At 39.4% G+C, this 20632-nt stretch overlaps 3 protein-coding genes across 3 annotated transcripts in view; 1 reads left to right on the forward strand and 2 right to left on the reverse strand.

The window, feature by feature from the left end:
- The window catches only part of LOC110183090 (uncharacterized), a 193718-nt gene that overhangs the window by 39708 nt on the left and 133378 nt on the right, over positions 1–20632 (reverse strand). The gene's annotated exons all lie outside the window — the stretch shown is intronic.
- Positions 180–923, reverse strand: LOC110183111 (uncharacterized). The gene is made up of 2 exons (XM_020951301.2): positions 764–923; positions 180–706 (listed from the first exon to the last, which is right to left on the reverse strand). The coding sequence occupies exon 2, from the start codon at positions 699–701 to the stop codon at positions 387–389; it is 315 nt and encodes a 104-aa protein (XP_020806960.2). The 5' UTR covers positions 702–706; positions 764–923; the 3' UTR covers positions 180–386.
- On the forward strand, positions 6733–19207 carry dsf (nuclear receptor dissatisfaction). Its single transcript, XM_020951276.2, has 4 exons — positions 6733–6880; positions 6950–7111; positions 15716–17103; positions 17205–19207. The coding sequence occupies exons 1-4, from the start codon at positions 6733–6735 to the stop codon at positions 17685–17687; spliced, it is 2181 nt and encodes a 726-aa protein (XP_020806935.2). The 3' UTR covers positions 17688–19207.

Below are 20632 nucleotides of genomic sequence, written 5' to 3' on the forward strand. Positions count from 1 at the left end.
AGATCTTAACTTGAGTAAAATTTTAAAACCTGCATTGTGAATTTCCACATAAAATAATATCCTCTGGAGAAGTATATGTACTATCTTTCCTCGGGAATAATATACATATGTTATGCCTTCATAGAAAGGAAATTTCCCAATTTTTTTACGTCTCCCTTAACTAATAACGAAAAAGTAAATTTTAAGTTCTGTGTATGTGATGATATTTTTGATTTCATTGTTTTGGCAGAGGTAAATTTATGAATGTCAATGAGAATTTTTAATGCACCGTATCGTATTCCTCGTTTGTGCTTAGCTAGCCTGTCTTCTGTATCCTATCGTGTCTTGAATAAGTGAAGGCTTCCTTGCCTGGTTCAGGGTTCGATGGAAGCGCCAGCTCTTTGATGCTAGCGTCCATAATTCTGCCAGTTTAGATTGGAGCCAGACTGTCCGATGGAACAATGACCGCCGAGACAGCAGTTACCACCAGGACAGCCACGCTGGCCGATCATGCCCTGACCTTGACCCTGAGCCTTAGTCTGGGTCTGCCCCTGTCCCTGACTCTGGCTCTGGACCCGGTTCTGACCCTTGTCTTGGTCCGAATTGCGTGGACAGATGCCACCTGGACAATTGCTACAGGATCCAAAGTTATTGTTCGATGGCCGTTGAGAGTAGCCACTGTAATTGAAGTTGCTCCCATTGTTATTATAATAGCCGTCCATGGTCCCTGGGTAAAATAATTATTCTTTTATTTTAATTTCGATTACTTAAAACCAATATTTACCTGACAAAATTTTGAACTCTAAACCTGACACTAAAATAGCGCTGGAAAATTTATTGGTTAAACACAACTGATTTGGTTGAGATGGTCGAAATGAATGAGCTCTGGGACGTTGCCAGTGCCGACAGCTAGGGAAAATGTAAAGTCAAAGCCTTCTAAATTTCGAAAAATTTCCTTTTCGCCTCTCACGACTGAGCGCATGCGCACAAATGTAAAGTGGTGAGTTTTCCTTGACTGCGAAGGAGGCGTGGCCTCTTGCCACACTCACACAGGAGCGTGAACTTTGAGCTGGTGGGAGGTCGGTGGCATAGAAAAATGCGACTTCTTGATGCCGCAAATTTGCCATGTGTGTGTGTGTGTGGAAAGCGGAGGAGAAGGACGATTGAGCTGGGTGTGGGTTTGGGTGAGTTACGAGCAACGTCGACGACGACGCCTGCAAATGACTTTGCATTCTGACTGGTTAATATAACCGCAGGATTGTATTGTGGGGTTTTTTGGGGGCCAGGGTTTGGGTTATATATACGCGCCATGTAACCACCGTCGTTGGGCCAAATGGCCTGTGTAATGGACACGGGGCTAATCCCGAGGACGCCACCCCACAAACCGACTTACAAGACTCCACCCCTAAGCCGAGTGGCATGTGCAAGACGTTCAGCCATCCCGCTCACAGTGTCGCAGAAGTCAGTTCAATTTGGATGAGAGTCAGTAAATCAACCCCTATCAACATACCAACAACATGGGGCATTGGGCCCAACCGACCGACCGAAAGGCCGCTCGCCATGGCTTCTCTAGCCAGTGTCGGCTGGGGAAACGCCATTGCGGGAAAATGCCCCACACCCCCCCCCCCACAAACACTAACGCCCACGCAGTCATGACCCGGATACATACATACATACATATATGAAATGCTATATGCTATATATTCCGCCCACATATGTCATATCCATTACCTCAACTACTACTACTAATATGCGAATTGCTACTCTACTTAACCAGAGTTCGACACTTTCGCTATGCGTAAGTTGTAAGATGGGAAATGGGTTTAAAGTTTGGAATTTATAAGATCATTCTCTATTATAAAAAAATACCCCAGAACAAATAACAATAAATCAAAATAGTAAATAACACAATTATGGCTTACTTTTATTATTATTACTAACTTGTCAGGATTAAAAATAAATGAAATTTTAAATAAAATCAAAAAAAAAAAATGGTTATAATACAGACAATATAACAATACTATTAGAAATAAATGTTTTAAAGTAATGGAAAATTTGAGAGTATTGAATTTGTTTATTTTATTTTACTATTCATCTTACTAGAACCAATTATATTTGAAGTATTTATATATATCATATGTATATAATATTGAGTCACATATTTCAATTCATAAATTTTGAGTGAGATAAAAACAAAGTTGCAATACCTATTAGATACGAGAATAATCTAAATTTTATTTTTAAAAACATCATTAAAATAATTTTAGATTAGTCCTTAAATGCTCACTAAAACTGTACATCAAGAGAAACAATTATATTAAACTAAATAACGCGCTCAATTAAATATCGAAAATATCGGAAACTTCAATATATCGAATACTTAAATATCCTAAAAATGTTATTTATGTCTTTTCAAATATATTATAATCCGATTATCAAATATAGTATTTATTAAAAGCACACAACATTAAGATATGGTATACCTAACTTGGGCCATATTTAACTATAAAGGATATAAATATAAAAATATATAAAAAAAATTACATCTTTTGTAAATAAATTTATTTTTTTTAACTATCAAATAATACAGAAAATACCTTTAACCCATAATTAACCCATAAAACCCCGTTTAAAATCATTTCCCACAACACTTAACCCAATTTAAACACTAACCCAAACGGTCTCCCTCTGCTTAATGGACCCCAAAAGTGTAGCGTCCTTTCGGCAGCTGAGATCCTGACTTTAGAACTAATAATCCGACAGCCTACAAGCAGCGCCACCTCCCACCGCCCAGCAAGGAGCAACAAAAAAAAGGAGAAAAAAAACTGGGGGAAAAAAATGAGAGAAGCCAGCTGAGTGCGAGTCCTCTGCCGGCGGAAGATATTTGCAGAGAACAGGAGCAGGATGCCCGAGTGAGAGGTCCTTGCGCGAGAGCAGGACAGTAGCAAAAGCAGCAGCAGCGGCATACCAACACAAAGGCAGACCAGACTCGTTCCACGGCTAGCTTTTCGTCATTCTTGACATTTTGTGGTGAATTGTCGAAAGCCACAGGATATGCGCGACAGTGTGTGTATGCATGTGTGTGTGTGTGTGTGTGTGTGTGGGTGTTGGGTGGAACGAGAGCAACATAAAAAAAAAGAGAAACAAAAATGGTGGACGGCAGGAAGTCTCCTCATTTGCTGTAATCGCATCAGGCCGGGACACTGAAAAAAGGGCGTTTTCCGGTTGGCTGCCCGACTCGCTCCCTCTCTCTCTCGCTCTCTCTGTGTGTCTGTCTCTGTTACTCTCTCTCTCTCTCTCAGTGCGGCAGGACCTTCTGGGTGAGTGTGTGCGTGTCCACCACACCATCTCTGCAGCTGTATGTGTGTGTGTGTGTCGATGAGAGTGGGTGGCTTTTGGGCGGCGGTCCACTCTCAAGGGATGAAATGTAACATTTGGTAGCTTTTCGTAAATTTTCGACTTTCGTTTGGTTTTCCCTCCTTGCTTTTTTTTTTCGTTCTGTTTTTGTTCATTTTCCTTTTTGGCCAGGATCTGGGATCTCGACGCTCTCTGCTGCTTTTCAGTGTTTCCCCCATTTCGCCTGTTTTGTGGCTTTACAAGGGGTTGGGTTGGGTTTGCCCGACTGCTGGCTGGCGCTGCCTTTGGCTTTGCTCGCCCTCCTGTCAAATTGACTGCAAAAAAGGACCTCTCCTTGGCAGCTTCACTTTCGTAATTGGCGGTCTGTTCGCTGCTGGCTCTGCCATAGCCATAGCTTCCCATTTCGGTCGCCTCATTCGCAGTTGGTCCGTCAGCCCATGCGATCCGTGTTCGCACCCGCAATCGCAATCGCAATTGAAATCGCAATTGAAATCGGAATCGGAAACACAATTTCATCCGCACCAGTTTTAGCCTTTTACCCAGCGGCAGGAAATCGCGTCGGCAACGAAAAGACATTCCATTAATAGGAACCCTTTTACCTTAGATAGTTGAAAATTTATAAAAGTGCGCACTGTGGAACGTAAATCTAAGCAAACTGGATACTCTAGGCTTCAAATATTTCCATCAACGGAAAATGGGCACAGGTAAAGTGACAACGGAAATTTCATGAAAATATGCGTCGCAATTTCTGATGTGACAAGAAACCGTCGGTGATTGGGATATTACAAAGTGACAATGAAATTTAAATGAATCACAAGTTAATATGATAAGCTCAGAACATTATTCAATGGAATTTTTATAACCATGAAATTTGTAATTTAACCATTTCACTCCTTAAAATATTAAGGTGAAAGATATACACTAAATAAAACAAAAGCGTATTGCAAAAGATGTAAATTTAATTTACATAACTTATTTATAAAATATTAAAGCTCCTAGTCAGGTAATGAACACAGATCCGATTTTAATAAAATTCAATACGTCATTTTAAATTCATAAAAATGTATAGATGTAGGATTATGTGCGCATATGTGGAAAGTGATTCTTGTTTTCTTTTTTAGCTGACAATACAAGGAAGATTATTAGGAAATTTAAACGCGAACATATCCCAAATTCAGAGACTAGTTTGGGTAAATGTTGATAGGCAGATAGGATAAACTCTTTAGATTGGCATGACAATTGATATTGTTCTTTAATATATTAAAAGAAATATTTTTAAGGATGCAAAATGTGAGTTCTAAATTTCTGATTAAAATTTTATAAAACGGAAAAGTGTTTCAGGTATAGGATAAAACAGTATATTTAATGACACAAATATGTATAATGTTATTTAAAATCAATTTAAACATCTAATTTTCTACTTTAAGAAAATCGTATTAATTATAATATTGTCGCTTTAGATGATCATATGATGATACGATTCGAAAACGATTCGATTTTAAAAACAAGAAAGGAGGCTATCTTCAGGAAGCCAAATTTTTAACTTTGATCGATCATAACTAAGCTATTAATTTCAGTTTGGAATGCTGTCTGATGTTAGTTTTTATTAGGTTAATAAATCTGCATACTCAATACAAAATTTAAAAAAAAAAAAAAAAATTTTTATTTAAAATTTTTGACAATTTTGATCCCTCAAAAACTTTGAAAAAATTTCGAAAATATAATTTTTACCAGACATGGCTAGATCGATTTGGCTTTTGATGCTGATCAAAAATAAACATTTAGGGTTTATAGGGTCGGAAATGACTCCTTCACTGCGTTTTAAGCTTTTGACTAAAAATATAATATCCTGCAAGGGTATCACTAAAAAAATGAACTTAAATAAATATATATAAGTTCATTAATTTATTTTTTGTTTCTTAGACACAAAAAATATTTTTATTTAAATAAATATTATATATTTTATATTTAACAAAATTCTTCTACCGAATATAGGAGATAAATAATAACATTTTTCAAACTTCTAATTTTCACTCCCCCTCAGTTTGTCACTTAAGTGATTTTGATTTTTGAATTAACCCATTCTAAAAAGTCTCACGCCAAAAATGCAAAACTCTCACGTTTTTCCCACACCCATCCTGGGTGACAAAACTCCTTTTTGCCTATCAAAACATGTCCGAGATTTCCATACCAGCTCAAAGACCATATTGTTTAAGGTTGACACAAAAATACATAACCCACACGGTAGCGAACTAACCAAAAAAATGGGTTGCAAAGCAGAAAGTGGCATCATAAATAAACAGAAATATGTAAAATCAACAATATACAACTTTTAAAAAAGAAAACAAATGGGCCTGCAAAAAAAAGGTCCGCGGTCGAAGGTGCTGAGGGTCCTTTCGATGCAACCCCGAAGGACGCAACTCTGACACGCACTGCCACTTGAGAGGTGTTAACACGCAGCGGACAATTGCCAAGGCAAAAGGGTGTGAAAATTGGCAACACGCGCCAACCTGGCCAGCCGCCTCCTTTTTAAGCCCAAACCATCCCAAAGCCGCAGAGCCTGAAACCAACCCGCCAGCGACAATATGTCAAATGTCACAGGACAAAGGACCACAACAAAGGGCGAGCGTTTTATTTTGACAAGTGCCAAGAGTGTTGAACTTAATTTGCGGAGCGTGCCAGTCAAAGGGCTGTGCGATCCTTGCTAATCCGCGGCAAACACACTAGCACCAGCGCCACAAAGTAGGCAATGCCATTGGCAAACACACTCGAAGACCTCCAAGGATAAGGGGATTAAAGCTTAATAGAAGTTAAATAAGCCAAAGGAAGTCTTAAAGATAATATTCTACATTATGCTTATTTATTGAAAATGTTGTTTTCAAAAATATGGCATTGTTTTACGATCCTGCTCGATCTTTTACTTTTGTTCTCAATGACTGGATGGGGTCTTATAATAAATGTGAGTTATGGAAAAGGATATAAAGCTGTATCGAAAAGGTCAAAAAATAGCCAAACCCTAATGATCCTTTCCATGTTCCAAAGGAATCTTCTTTCTTTAGCCAAACACATATGATCCTTTCCATGTTCCACATGAACCTTCTTTCCTTCCAAATCTTATCTATTGCTTTTGTGGATTAAGAACAGAAGGACCTAAGTTAATTATGTAGTCAACAAAAAAATATATATTTATTAATAGGTTTATGGACGTGAAAATGTGAAAATAAATTAATTAAATATTATATTATATTAATAATATAATAAGTAGAAAAGAAATGTCTGTAAACACCTTAAAATTAAACTTCAGACTGCAAACATGAATATATCATGGTTTTACTCTCCCAAATCTCAACAGAATATTAAAATATTAAGTTTAAGTTTCTTAAAGAAGTCAAGAATATGAGATTTGACCCAAGTTATATTATATCCCCACTAATTATAATACATTTCCCCTGTTTTTCAGCTGGTGATCGTCTGCTGGACATTCCCTGTAAGGTCTGTGGCGATCGTAGCTCTGGCAAGCACTATGGCATCTATAGCTGCGATGGTAAGTTCACCCCTGGGGAAAGGAGGATACATACAAAATGCCAGTGTAATCTAAGTTAATACCTTTTAGGCTGCTCCGGTTTCTTCAAGCGGAGCATTCATCGCAATCGCATTTACACCTGCAAAGCCACCGGCGATCTGAAAGGTCGCTGTCCCGTGGACAAAACCCATCGGAATCAGTGTCGCGCCTGTCGCCTTGCCAAGTGCTTTCAATCGGCCATGAACAAGGATGGTGAGTAGAGTGTTACATCCTTTTGGAGTCCCCTCCACGGCCCCCTTGTTGGCTTTGTTTTACTTTGCCAAAACACACTTAATTATGCAGCAAATTAGCTCGAGAAGCCTCTGCTCGCCCACGTCAAGGTTTTTTGGGCATAAATTACATTAAACTCGGTAACCAAAATGCCGCGGGCTTCCTCCGGCTCTCTCCCTCTCCAACAATTGTGGCCAGGCCGGGAAAATGCCATTTGAATTTTTGCTGTAGTTGTCATTAAGCTGATTATAAATTATGCGGAGCCCCAATCCCGCGGTCGTGACTTGGGGGCAAAAAGCCTTTTTTGGGGGGAAAATGTGTTTGAAACGGATTTTTGTAGCTTTTCCATGGAGTAGGGGTATGGAATCAGCAATTATTATTGTCAATATACTTTGATTGTTACAACGATTGGGGAAAAGGAGTGTAGGTTTTCTAAGATGACTAACAATGAGACACTAAATGAATTATATATTTATGAGCAGGTTAACTGATATATAGGATTGGTTATTTTAAGTGACTAGAAAAGGGTTTGCGGCTTCAGAAAAAAATAAATTGTATATATCCTTAATTTTGTAATTCCTTCAAGTTCTTTTGAATCTTCTAATGAGTAAATCAAAGTTCAAAAATCAAGTCAACAGTTTAAACAAAAGCTTAAACATATGACTAACAGAATATTAAAATCATCTATTTAAAATATTGTCTTCAAAATATTTTCATCATCTATCTATTTAAAATGTTGTCCACAAAATATTTTCCCTGTGTTATTTCTTTGGTTTTATTGCGTTTTATAGACTCAGAAATATATAAATTAAAAAATATAATCAAGGTTACAGAAGATAATTGAAGCTCTTCAACAATTAACAATAAAACGTAACAATTACACCGATGAGTTTTGATTTCTACGGCCCTGTAAGAAATCTGAAACAGATCTTAAAAGATGCTAATTATTGTTCTAATATTTAGAATTAGAATATTTAGAATTGAGTACCCCAACATTTAGAATTAGTTTTTCATAAATATGTAAACTATTAAAGAACCAAAAAAGAAGCATTTCGATAGTATCCAAATCCTGGAGTTTTCAACAGTCAAATTCCAAGTGCAGACATTAAACCTGGTCTCCATCCTCATCCCCATCCCAGTCCCAGTTTCCATTTTCCATTTCCATCTACATTCACACACTCAGCCCGTAATCGGCAGTCGGATAGCCATAACCAAACCGAATACACAACTCAATGCAACAATGCTAGCTTTAAAGCTCTTAAGCCAACATTAAATGTAGCATAAAAACACATAATAGCGATGAACACTCGTGGACAGTCCAAAAGGCGGAGAGAGACGGTGGGTCTTTAGCCGACTACATATTCCGGAGCCAAGCTCGGATCGGGGATTCGGTATTCAGAAGCCACCATTGACGGGTTCACTGCACAGAAGAGCCGGGACGAAAAACAAGGGCGACACGAGCATCAGCGTGAGAATCGCTGCAGATTTTCTGGCACGCACAGTCAGCCCGCCCTTCTTTTTGGGCTAAAAGAGGGTCGATTGACAATGTGCACTTAATAGCGGATTACACGCATTATCCGCTCGCTGAAAATGCGACTAAAATGTATTGGCAATCAAGTGATGATGCCCAGCGACCGAACTTAGACGTCAGTCGTTTCAGGGACTTCAAGGACCTTCAGCATAGCAGATCCGTGAGCAAAGTTAGTCCTTCCCGGCTGACGATGGCTGGTAGACCAAGCTCATGGGCCAACAAAAAAAAAAAAAAGAAATGGGGACGAACTACAAAAGGACAACGGGCCAAGGAAAAACAAAACCAGTTAACAGGACACGGAAGGGGAACCGACTAGAAAATGCTCTTTTTTAGACTTCAATTGAAAGTGATCTAGGATTAGTGATGAAATTTTATTAAATGCAAGGTAAAAACTTGAGGATTCTACTAAAATAATATATAATAAAGAGTCAGTTACACCCTTTACTACATTCTATAAATATATATATAATAACATTAATATTTTATTTAATATCATATCATAAATTTCTAAGATTAAATCTCATAAGACTGTATTATTATCCTTTGAAGTTTCCAATGATTATCCTTGCTCAGAAAGTTAAATTTCGTGTTTATCCAACTTTTATTATAACCTTTCTTGTATTTATCCTTCAAAACTTCCCCCAAAACAACAAGGACTCTCCCCAGTTAGAGCAAAACAATAATGGCAGGGATCTGAGCATGCTATGGCGTTGTCCTTATTCCCTTACATTCTTTTGGGGGAAATTTTCTTAGTTTGCCGCTACAAAGCCTCATGTTAGGCTGCCTTTTTGGGGTTTTTCTTGGCTGGTTGCCGTAAATAAACAACAAACACACATGGACGCCAAACAATTCACACATCCTCCGCAAGCTCTGACACCTCCCAGAGCAGCAGTCACCCCAACTGGATGCCACCAGGAACGCTCCGCCCCCCAAAAAACGCCATTGTAGTATGTAGCTACGCCCAGACCAGACAAAATGCTTTTGTTGTTTAGAGCAGAAAGCAAAAAAGCCACAAAAATCGTTCAAGGCACGTTTGTGTAACATTTTTTGTGAGTCTGTGAGTGGGGGTATGGTTGGAGCAGAATGGGTCATGCGAGTAGTAAAGTTGTCCGGGATTCTCTAAATGTGATGACTGAGACAGGGTCGACGGGAATTGGGAGTAGAATGGGTTCCGGCTGTGGTTGGCCATTTTTAGTTTGTCTTCCTGCTGTTTAGTTTCCGTTTGTTTTCAATGATTTCTCGGCGTTGCCAAAGGACCCATAAAGTTAATTGAAAAAGGCGCTGGAAAGCTAGCAGTGTTGGTAAACTATATTTGTAAGAGGAGCAGTGTTGGTAAACTTAATGTGTAGCAAATTTTAAATTATTGTAGGAAAGTGTCGGAAATGAGTTTTAATACTACAAATTGTCCATTCTATATGATTTACTAGATGTTATATGAATATGTACTGAACAAGTCTAGTACCATCAAGAAAATCCTCTTTAGGACCTGCAGGCAACTTAAACTGAAGATGCTTTTGAAACCCTGACAAAAAACCGAAATGGAATCACTCTTTCCTCTTCTGGCAAGTTGGCAATGTGGCAGCATTCAGCTGACCAATCCCCATGCCACGGCACTTTAGAGCTGACAAATAAGTTATTATGGGAAAATATGGCAAGCTTCGCACATTTCGCTGTCCGAGATCCAGGACCCCGGGACAGGACCCCAAAAACTGACAGCCTTACAAATGTTGGCTACTTTGTATGCTAATATCCTCGGGGAGGGACGACAGCGAATCGAGAGTGGAGAAAAATACAAAGATAAAAAAAAGGAGACACCGAGAGAGCTCTCCTAACAAATTATGTTGCCACTTGTCACATTTAATGGTATTTGCATTTGTATACACCAAAGTGTCAGCATCACGCACACTACACGTAGCATACCCCACCGATTCCTTGCTTCCATTCCTCGGCAAATATTTACGCGGCATTTTAAGCGGATTTCTCATTTTGAGTGATTTGTGTCGCCTCTCGAATCCCATTCTTGTACAAAAAAGAAAAAAAACGATATGCATGGGGGCGCGATAATGTTAAGGTCCTTTTTTCCCCCCACAGCCGGGTGCGTGATGAGCCGAAAAGTGATGTCTAATGATGCTTATAATGGTCATGACAAAAAAAATATCCTTACAAAATGGAGACGTTTTTTTAGGATCTTAAAAAAATTTTTATGGAGATGTTTTCAGGGATGAATTGGATATTAAAGAGAGCTCTGATGTAAGAAGAAAATTGAGTTATAGCAATAATGGTATTGAGTTAATATAATATAATAGAGATATATTAAATATATTATACATACTTAATTGAAACTTTTCAGCAAAAGGTTAAGAACACTGGGTAATAGACAGAAACCTGGAAGAAAATTTTTTTCAAAATTAATTCATAAAGAAATTAAAAATAAACATATAATAATATGACATAAAAGTAATCTAAATCAATTGATTTGCTAGATACTCATACAAACCATAAGTTCCTGTTAGAATAAGGAAGATTCTATAATAGATTTTCGATATATAATTCATAAAAATATTTATAATTTTTTATTAGATCCCCCATCTTACAAGATCCCTTAAAGTCTTGTCAGTATGATATGAACAGTAATCAACTTTCGCTTTTATTTGTCTTGTTTCCTGCAAAACGCTGGACTCTTTGGCCACTCGGCTTGAGTTGGTTTGTACTAACTTTAACTTTAGCGCTTTCTACAAATCGAAAAGTTTACAAGCTGTGTGCAAACAAGGCTCTTAACGAAGGCAGCCAGGCCCAGGCAGCTTCTTCTAACCAGGATTAGGCAAGGCGCTAAGGCAAACAGCAACAGTCGTGAACAAGAAGCCTTTCCAAGACTCAACCAAGAGTGAAATAATTGAAGAAGGACTCCGAAATGGTAATGTCTCCTAGTTTTCAACGCACCTAAGAGTGTATAGTATATATTTGTTGCCTACTTCTGGGCGCTTAAGCTCTTCTGTCAACAGTCTGTGGTTCCGGTTTCCGGTTTCCTGCAGCCTCATTTTTCGCCCAAGTCTGATGGAGTCGCTCCACGTTGTTGTTTCGTTCGGTGTCAATGTTAATTTTGTTGTTGTTGATGTCTATTCCAGAGACGACTTTTTGGCGCTGGCGCAAAAGGCAGACTCGGCTAATTTCATGACCACATTTTAACGTATTGATTTTTGCTGATGTTTTCAGGCCCGTACGCAATGCGCTTATATACTTGTATATCGGGATGTGTGTTCGTGTGCATTGTGATGTATGTGCTGTGATATTTATTTTGCAGCTTTTAAGCCGTCAGTTTCGGTCGAACTCCCATTCCATCCCATACCATACCATTCCCCTCCTGCCACATTACGTATACGCAATTTCACTTACACATGGCTGCAGGGCACAGAAAGCCATGGCTGAGAGACACGCCCACATGGGCACACTGCATGTTTTACTTAATTGACATTATAGCCTACTACGATATGTGCATACACTTTCGTCCGGCACTGTGCAAGTGCGACATGTAAATGCGCCTGGCTTGCACATGTCATGGACACCAGTCTATGATGCCAGCAGGATGGCAAGTGGGAATGGGTGAGTCCCCATCAGTGTCAGTGTCAACATTAAAAGCGGATTTAAAATCACTCACACACACACACACACCGGACCAAAGGGGGGAACTGAGAGGCGTTGAAAGCCGTTGGCCTCATCATGCAGGGAGCCACCTATCGGATAACAGCACAATTGCAGGAAGGCTTTCAATCAATATCAAGTAAAGGAGTTAACCAGTTACAAGGAAATAGGGATACTTAGAGAAGAAAGGAACTTATTTGTAGTCTAAAGGAAGAAGAAAGTTGTACTTATTCCCTAAAAGTATAATGGGAAATTATTAAGAAGGTGATAAAAGTCATCTTGTTAAATACAAATTGATTCTAAACGTTCTTCATATACTAAAAATATGCTGGAATATCGTTTGAATATGTCCCTTTTCCTAATATTCCTCTTTTTTAAATATTTCCCCTATATTTTCAGCTCGGATATATTCGAAAATAGCCTATATAGGGAGAATCTAACCATTTCAAATTATATGTTTTGATATTTGTTGGCTAAATAACATGGAAACAGGATTATAAATGTTGTATTATCAGTACAGTTTCATAGTACAAAACGATAAGAAAAAATAAGGAGATTAAACGGAAATGTTTCTGATTTTTAACATTCTGAATGAAGGTTTCTGATTCTGAATGATTCCTGGTCTTTACATTCAACTCTCCAATACCAATGACTCTCAAAATCACCTTTTCCCTGTAGATTTTTGCACTTTCCAACCAACTATTTAATCCTCGTGAATATGAAATCTAATTAACACTTGACTTATAAGCTCTTCCCGAAATCCAAGCTCTGGGACTTCCCCATCGACTCCTCTCCCATTTCCCCCTGTGAAAAAAGTAACACCTGGAAAGTCTCTCAAGCCTCTCGAAAATGTGTAACAAAAAGTTACACCCTCTGGCGAAAAGAGCGAGTGAACGAACAGACAAAAAAATTACAATCTACAAATCTAATTAGCAACTCATTACCAGGACCTCAGCCCTGGGGTCTCCCTTCGGAAAAAGAAATGGAAAAGAGAGGCAGAACAAACATATTGACCGATTTGCTGAAGCTAATCAATTAATTAGGACAGAACAGAAGCGAAGCACACCAGGAGTTCCGTGAAGAGCAAAAACAATTATGTCAAAATACATGCACCCACACGGAACACGAGGAGCTTGCTTCAGGACCTTGAAAGTCCTGGCCAGACAAAGGCAGCAGGCAGGAATGTCAGGATGCCAGAATGGGCAACGGAAAAGGCGTTTCGGGAAAAATTAATGATAAGTGGCAGTGGAAAAGCGAGCTGCCTTGCAGCTGCTATATTCCCACGGCAGGACACAACCAGGACGACGACTTCACGACGATGCCTCACGCAAAATGATGATCATCATGGAGCTTGAGGAGCACAGGAGCAATAAGCTGAAAAGCGCAATGCGTGCTTCAGAAATCGAAATAAATAAATCGGTAAACGATAATGAGCCAATACCCCTGGCCTTCCTATATTTATATGCGGGGTAGGAGTTACTGTCGTCATAAAAATCCAGCAGCAAGGATATGTATCAAAATGCGATTGTTTGGCAGGCAAATTAAAAGTAAATAAGGCAGCGTTTGCAAATTGTTTGGGAGAAGGGAGAAACTCAAAGCGAAAACCGAAAATAAAATAAAAAGAAATATAAACCGTGAAATTAGGAAAACACTTGAAGTGATTCGTTGTGCCCCCTGAAATGATGATGATGATGTGCTTAGGGGTGTGTCTGTGTAGATTCGATCAGGGGTTGGCAGGATGCTTGTCCTCAAGTAACTAATAGTCCATAATGGACACACTTTTACCCAACACAAGGGGCGGTTTCAAGGACTCCAATGAAAGGACTTGGAATTGAGCAATTGTCAAAGTATTTAACCGCAGTCTCTGAATGATTATTTACAATGTAAATTATCCAACTCAATGATTTTTACTATTAAATATGTTTTCTTTAGATAGTATTTCTAGGGTGTACTTGCACTTTTAATTTCCGTGTAGAAGACCCTTTCCCCTCTGCTCAATAATCCTCCTCTTAATGCGGATTGGCGCATTCAAATCGCCTCAAGCCTTTCCACTGTTTTGGGAGGCAGGCAGACACGACTTTTGCATTTTCCATCTTCATAACTTTTGAGCAAGTAAATCAGTCTCGGCTTTCCTTTCCTCATCAACGTCTCTGCCAAACAAAGTTTCTGCCCCGAGAGAAAAAAGGAATGGCATTGCGCTTGAAGAAAAGCTGGATGCAAGTGGAAAAATTTTAAATTTTCCTTTGCTGGCAGCTAATTTTGTTGCCTTTTTCACACGTTTCTGTGTTTGCCCAGCGGGGAGGCGTGGCTTGGAGTCACGGCAAAAAAGGGTTAGCTTGAAGTTTGAGCCAACTTTTCTCTCCGTCGTTCTCCTTCTTTTCTTTTTTTTTTCTTTCTGCTGAACCACAATTTTTAAGTCCCGCTGGAAATTGGTACCCAAAGTTTGTTAAACCCGCAGCATAAAAATTTGATGAGTTTGGCATTTTCTTTAATTGAAATTTGTGATCTTTTGAAAGCTTTGAGACTTTTTCTAGCTTCGGTATAGTTTTTCTCCCTTTCCACGAGCTTGTGAAGGAGTGGAAGCAAAAGTCCTTCAAGTGGCTGCAGTCATTTTACAGAGAGACGCACTCACATATGCGATTAGCTGGGGATTAAAATGTCACCCCTTTTGCGCCATGTCACGCCGTATCCGCAAGATACGCAACGCAGCGATAGATACATTTAATTGCAAACAAATAAAAGTCATGGCAACCACATACAGATATACACACATGGTGTGTTCCATGACACCTCCACCCTCCTCCGCCCTCTACTCTACACTCTATACTGAGGTCCTGCTCGGGGCATATGCAACATTTCACACGACCGAGGACAGTTCATCTATGCTCCGCAACCCGGTATCTTTGCATCTCCTGGGTTCTAATAATCGGTTTATTATGTCTTCCCGTCGAGTCCCTCTCTCCACCAAAGAGACTGCGACTATTTACCCGGGAAAATCAAGGCGGGGAAGGGACAACCTTTGGGTTCGCTCCACACACACACACTTCAAAGCCTTTTCGAAAAGTTTCAAAGAGCCCAGGCCAGAGAGTATCCTTGAAATTAACTTTATTTATTCAACTACTTAGAGGCAGATTATCGCAATTACACACTTGAACTGATTTTATTCAAACGAGATGGAAGGAAAGTCGCATATCTGTAGGGAAAATCAAAAGAAAATGCAGGAAAAGTATGCAGGAAGCAGAGATTTTTTAGATTTTAAAGCAAGATGTCTAATAACTTATACAAAACTCTTCCGCATCTTCAGAAATATTTAGATCTTTCATAACATTTTCAGGCTTTTATAACTCTTCAAATATATCTCAAAGACTTCTTAATGATTTCCATAGTCAACCCTCTCATTCTTTTCTCTCCCTCAGCTGTGCAACATGAGCGTGGTCCCAGGAAACCCAAGTTGCATCCACAGCTCCATCATCATCATCATCATGCTGCAGCCGCTGCAGCAGCAGCACATCATGCAGCGGCGGCGCATCATCATCATCATCATCACCATCATGCCCATGCCCATGCTGCTGCCGCTCATCATGCAGCCGCTGCTGCAGCGGCTGCTGCGGGTTTGCATCATCATCACCATGCCGGTGGCCACCTGCCCGTCTCCCTGGTGACCAATGTCTCGGCCTCGTTCAATTACACGCAGCACATCTCCACTCATCCACCTCCGCCGGCTGGTGCTTCGGGTGGCTTCCATCAGGCACCAGCTTTGCCGGGTCACCATCTTCATGGACAGCAGCAGCCGCACCAGCAACAGCAGCAGCAGCAGCAGCAGCAGGTGCATGCAACGGCCTTCCACCATCCAGGACATCCAGCACATGCACTGGCTCCTCCTCATGGCGGCAGCAATCCAGGCGGAAACTCCAGTTCGATCTCGAGCAGTGGATCCACCAGCGGTGGGGGAGCGTCTTTGCCCTTCCCATCGCACCTGCTGCACCACAATCTCATAGCGGAGGCGGCCAGCAAGTTGCCAGGAATAACGGCTAGTGCTGTGGCAGCTGTGGTTTCCTCTACCACGACACCTTACCCCACCGCCGCCCAGGTGGTGAATCCTAATAACAACAACTACTCCTCACCTTCGCCTAGCAATTCTATACAATCGATCTCAAGCATAGGATCTAGGAGTGTGGGTGGTGGAGGAGAAGAAGAGGGTCTTAGCCTGAGTCTGGGCAGTGAGAGTCCTCGAGTGAATGTGGAAACGGAGACACCTTCGCCATCGGCATCACCACCCTTGAGTGCTGGCAGCATCTCGCCGGCGCCCACGTTGACCACTTCCTCGGGTTCGCCGCAGCCTCCTCGACAGCCTCCCTCCCGCCACAGTCTCAGTGAGGCTACCACGCCCCCTAGTCATGCCTCCCTAATGATCCGCAGCAATAACAACAATAATAATAATAACAATAATAATAATAATGGAGAACACAAGCAATCCAGCTTTACATCAGGATCACCTACACCCACCACACCCACACCACCGCCTTTGGGATCACGAATGGGGACAAGTGCTTGTCCTACGGGTTCAGCCTCAAATGGTTTCCTGGAGCTGCTGCTCAGTCCGGACAAGTGCCAGGAGCTCATCCAATACCAAGTGCAGCACAATACATTGCTTTTCCCGCAGCAACTGCTGGACTCAAGGTTGCTCTCCTGGGAAATGCTGCAGGAGACGACGGCGCGGTTGCTTTTCATGGCAGTTCGGTGGGTCAAGTGCCTCATGCCCTTCCAGACACTCTCCAAGAATGATCAGCATTTGCTGTTGCAGGTGAGGAAGATCTAACCACATACTATATATAAATTATTTACAATTAAATTGTTGGAATAAACATTAACAAATAAACTTTTCAACTTTCTTTCTTTTCCCAGGAGTCCTGGAAGGAACTCTTTCTGCTTAACCTGGCTCAGTGGACTATTCCTTTGGATCTAACGCCCATTCTGGAGTCACCTCTTATAAGGGAAAGGGTACTGCAGGATGAGGCCACTCAGACAGAGATGAAAACCATCCAAGAGATCCTGTGCCGCTTTAGACAAATCACACCCGATGGCAGTGAAGTGGGTTGCATGAAGGCAATTGCCTTGTTTGCTCCTGAAACCGCTGGCCTTTGTGATGTCCAACCTGTTGAGATGCTGCAGGATCAGGCACAATGCATACTCTCGGATCATGTGCGTCTTCGTTATCCCCGTCAGGCTACTCGCTTTGGAAGGCTTCTACTCCTCCTGCCCTCTCTGAGGACCATTAGGGCTGCCACCATTGAGGCTCTGTTCTTCAAGGAAACCATTGGAAATGTCCCAATTGCCCGACTCTTGCGTGACATGTACACCATGGAGCCGGCCCAGGTGGACAAGTAAAGTGAATGAACAAGGGATGGATATATATATATATAGATATATATAATCGAATGCGATACCGTAGCACCTAAGCGGCAACAGTTTTTGTCACCTGCAAAAATATTTGTATTCCAATGCGAACCGAAAAAGAGTTCAGATTCAGATGCGGAGGCAAATGGAAAAATTGCGGAAAATTTACCAATTTCCCGGGCTGCAGCTGTGACAGTTCACAAAGCGGGGGTAGAGGGTGGTAGGACCATGTAATAGATGTGTGTGTGGGTGTGTGTACCAGGCCACGCCTCCAGGTCCTGCTCCTCCTCGTCCTGATGGTCCTGCTGGCCTTCTCACATGTTGATTTATCGCCAAACGACGCGTTGGCACTCGCTTTACTTTCGTTTCATTTTCTAACATTTTATATTCTCATTTTATTTTCATCTTTTTCGCCGCGATTTTTCCTTTTCCTTTTTTTTTGGTTTTATTTCATTCTTTGACTGCCTGTGCTCTGGTCTTTATTTATCTTTCATTCGACGTTTTGTCGTCGCTTTTCTAAAAATTGCTCATGTTATTTCAACCTGCAACGTTTCCATTCCCAATTCCCCAAGTCCTTGATGGCATATCCTGAGATACAGGAATACTAGTCACCTTTTCTGTATTTTTGGCTTTGTAATATAGTACCATAAGGTATAGGAGGGTTTTTATGGGTATTTTTAAAGATTATAATTAAATAATAAGTCATGTTTTGAGATAGAGGATCTACAGGAATTGGAATAAACTGGATACTCTTTGTAAATTTGTTTATTTAACTATATTAGACATATACTAATTTATTTTTAAGAAACAAATTGTCAAATTAATTTGTTTAAATGTGAATTTTTCAAGCAATTTTGTATAGTTTATAGTTTGTATATGACATCCCCTGTGAGTGTATTTCAAAGCCATCTCTGCATCCTTAAACACATCATCCATCCCTCTAAACTCTCCAAAAAAAACTCCTCTTTGATTCAATCTGACTTCCCTTTACTCACGGATTATTTTTTTCAATATCTTTTTTTATTTTTTGCCGTTTCGCGTTTCCAGATAACGCGTTTAGAAATCGTGAAAATGAAAAAACAACTTTGCCGCAGGTCAAGCGACCAAAATTTATGTTCCCTGTTTTTTTTTTTGCTTCGCTGTTACTGTTGGTTGGTTCGTTGCCAATGTTCCCTGGCCCGATGTTTCAGTTAGTTTTATATACATATATATATATATAGTCGGTGCTAAGGCATATCTATGTATCTACCACTGTATCGATGTACATATATATAACCGGCACATTGATAATAAAAAAAGCTTTGTTTATACATACCGAATGCTTTGTAATTGATTTTTACACACATTGAAAATTCGTAAAACGGTATGAATCTAATATTAGATTTAGCACAAATAGTTGAAAAAAGGAAATCCTTAGAAATATAAATGAATGTAAAATGCTGGCGAGCAGCCAACTAAGGGATATTGAACATTTAAATGAATAAAAATATGATATTAAAAAAAATACAAAATATTCAATGGCTTTTTATTGGGATTTTTGTTACATGATGGGAATACGAAAAAAAAATTATGGATTATGAACAAAAGAAATATTGCTGACATAAGATTGTTTGTTGTTGGAAAAATGCAAAGGTACTTAAACATGGATAAAAACGATAAAAATCTTTTTATGTTAATTTTGGCAATTGAAAAGTTTGAATTTTTAAGGATAGGTTATACCTACTTTATATAGTACTTTTTATTCATTTATCAATAAAGTTTCTTATGAAAGGTAGTTCAAAGGCACTCAAGATGCTGTGTGTAAACGTAGTCTAGTAAATTTATATGGTTTTCAATTAAAAATACATCAAACCTAATATATGCCAAGACGGACAGATACATATTAACTATTATATTCCAGGGCATTATAATTTGAGTCAAAAGCTCAAAACACAGTGAAGGAATCATTTCCGACCCTATAAATCATATATATTCTTGATCAGCATAAACAGCCGAATCGATCTAGTCATGTTTGAGAGGAAAAAAAATTTGAAAAATTTTTCTTAAAATTTTAAGTTACAATTTTATAATTTAAAATTGTCAAAAATTGGAAAAAATTTAAAATTCTTAAATGTGTAAGCTTTTAATGCAGATTAATAATACTTAGGAAAACTAACGCAGAACAGCTTTCCGAATTGAATTTAATGAATTTTTGACAAAGTTATGAGGATTTTAGATGTCATCTTCAGATCCAATTGAACTTGCTAGGGTATACAAACTTCGGCTTGGTAAAGTAAGAAATCTTATTAAAATTATGTGAGGATATAATATTGAGATTTGCTGTCTTAAAATTAGATCCGCTGATGCTATTCAATGATAATATCTTCCATAAGGTTAAAAATGTTTCCTTAAATGTGCTTAAAGGATTTAAAAAAAATGATAATACTCTTCAACAATATACATTTAGTGGGAACTTAATGCTAATTTAAGAGTAAATTAATCTTAAAGAAGCAAACACTACCAAATGGTATATGAAGTTTTTTTTTTAAATTTGTATTAATTACATACTTATAACGAACATGACTAAATCGGTTCTTCTGATGACGCTAAGAATATTCAAACCTTATGGTTTCTGAGACGGCCCCCTCTGTCTTTTAGAAACCACTTTACCCTTCGGGCATGGGTTCATGCTAATTTCACAAAAACTAAATAAATAAAAGAAAACCCAAACTCGAAAACCCTGGCAAGCCAAAGTAAATTGTTTTAATGGAAGTAATGCCTTAAAAAAATGAGAATAATATGCAAAAATGCTGGGCAATTAAAGCAATTAAGTGCTTCCACACTATTTGCAGAGCAGGAAAACTCTGGTAAAAAACCGAGTACCGAAAAAAAAACAACCCAAGAACAAATGGAATTACAAAACAAAAAAAAAAAGATGGCCCAAAACATTTTACAGG

This window comes from Drosophila serrata, unplaced genomic scaffold, assembly GCF_035046125.1.
Source record: "Drosophila serrata isolate PLE 108 unplaced genomic scaffold, ASM3504612v1 contig_240, whole genome shotgun sequence".
Taxonomy (NCBI): Eukaryota; Metazoa; Arthropoda; class Insecta; order Diptera; family Drosophilidae; genus Drosophila; species Drosophila serrata.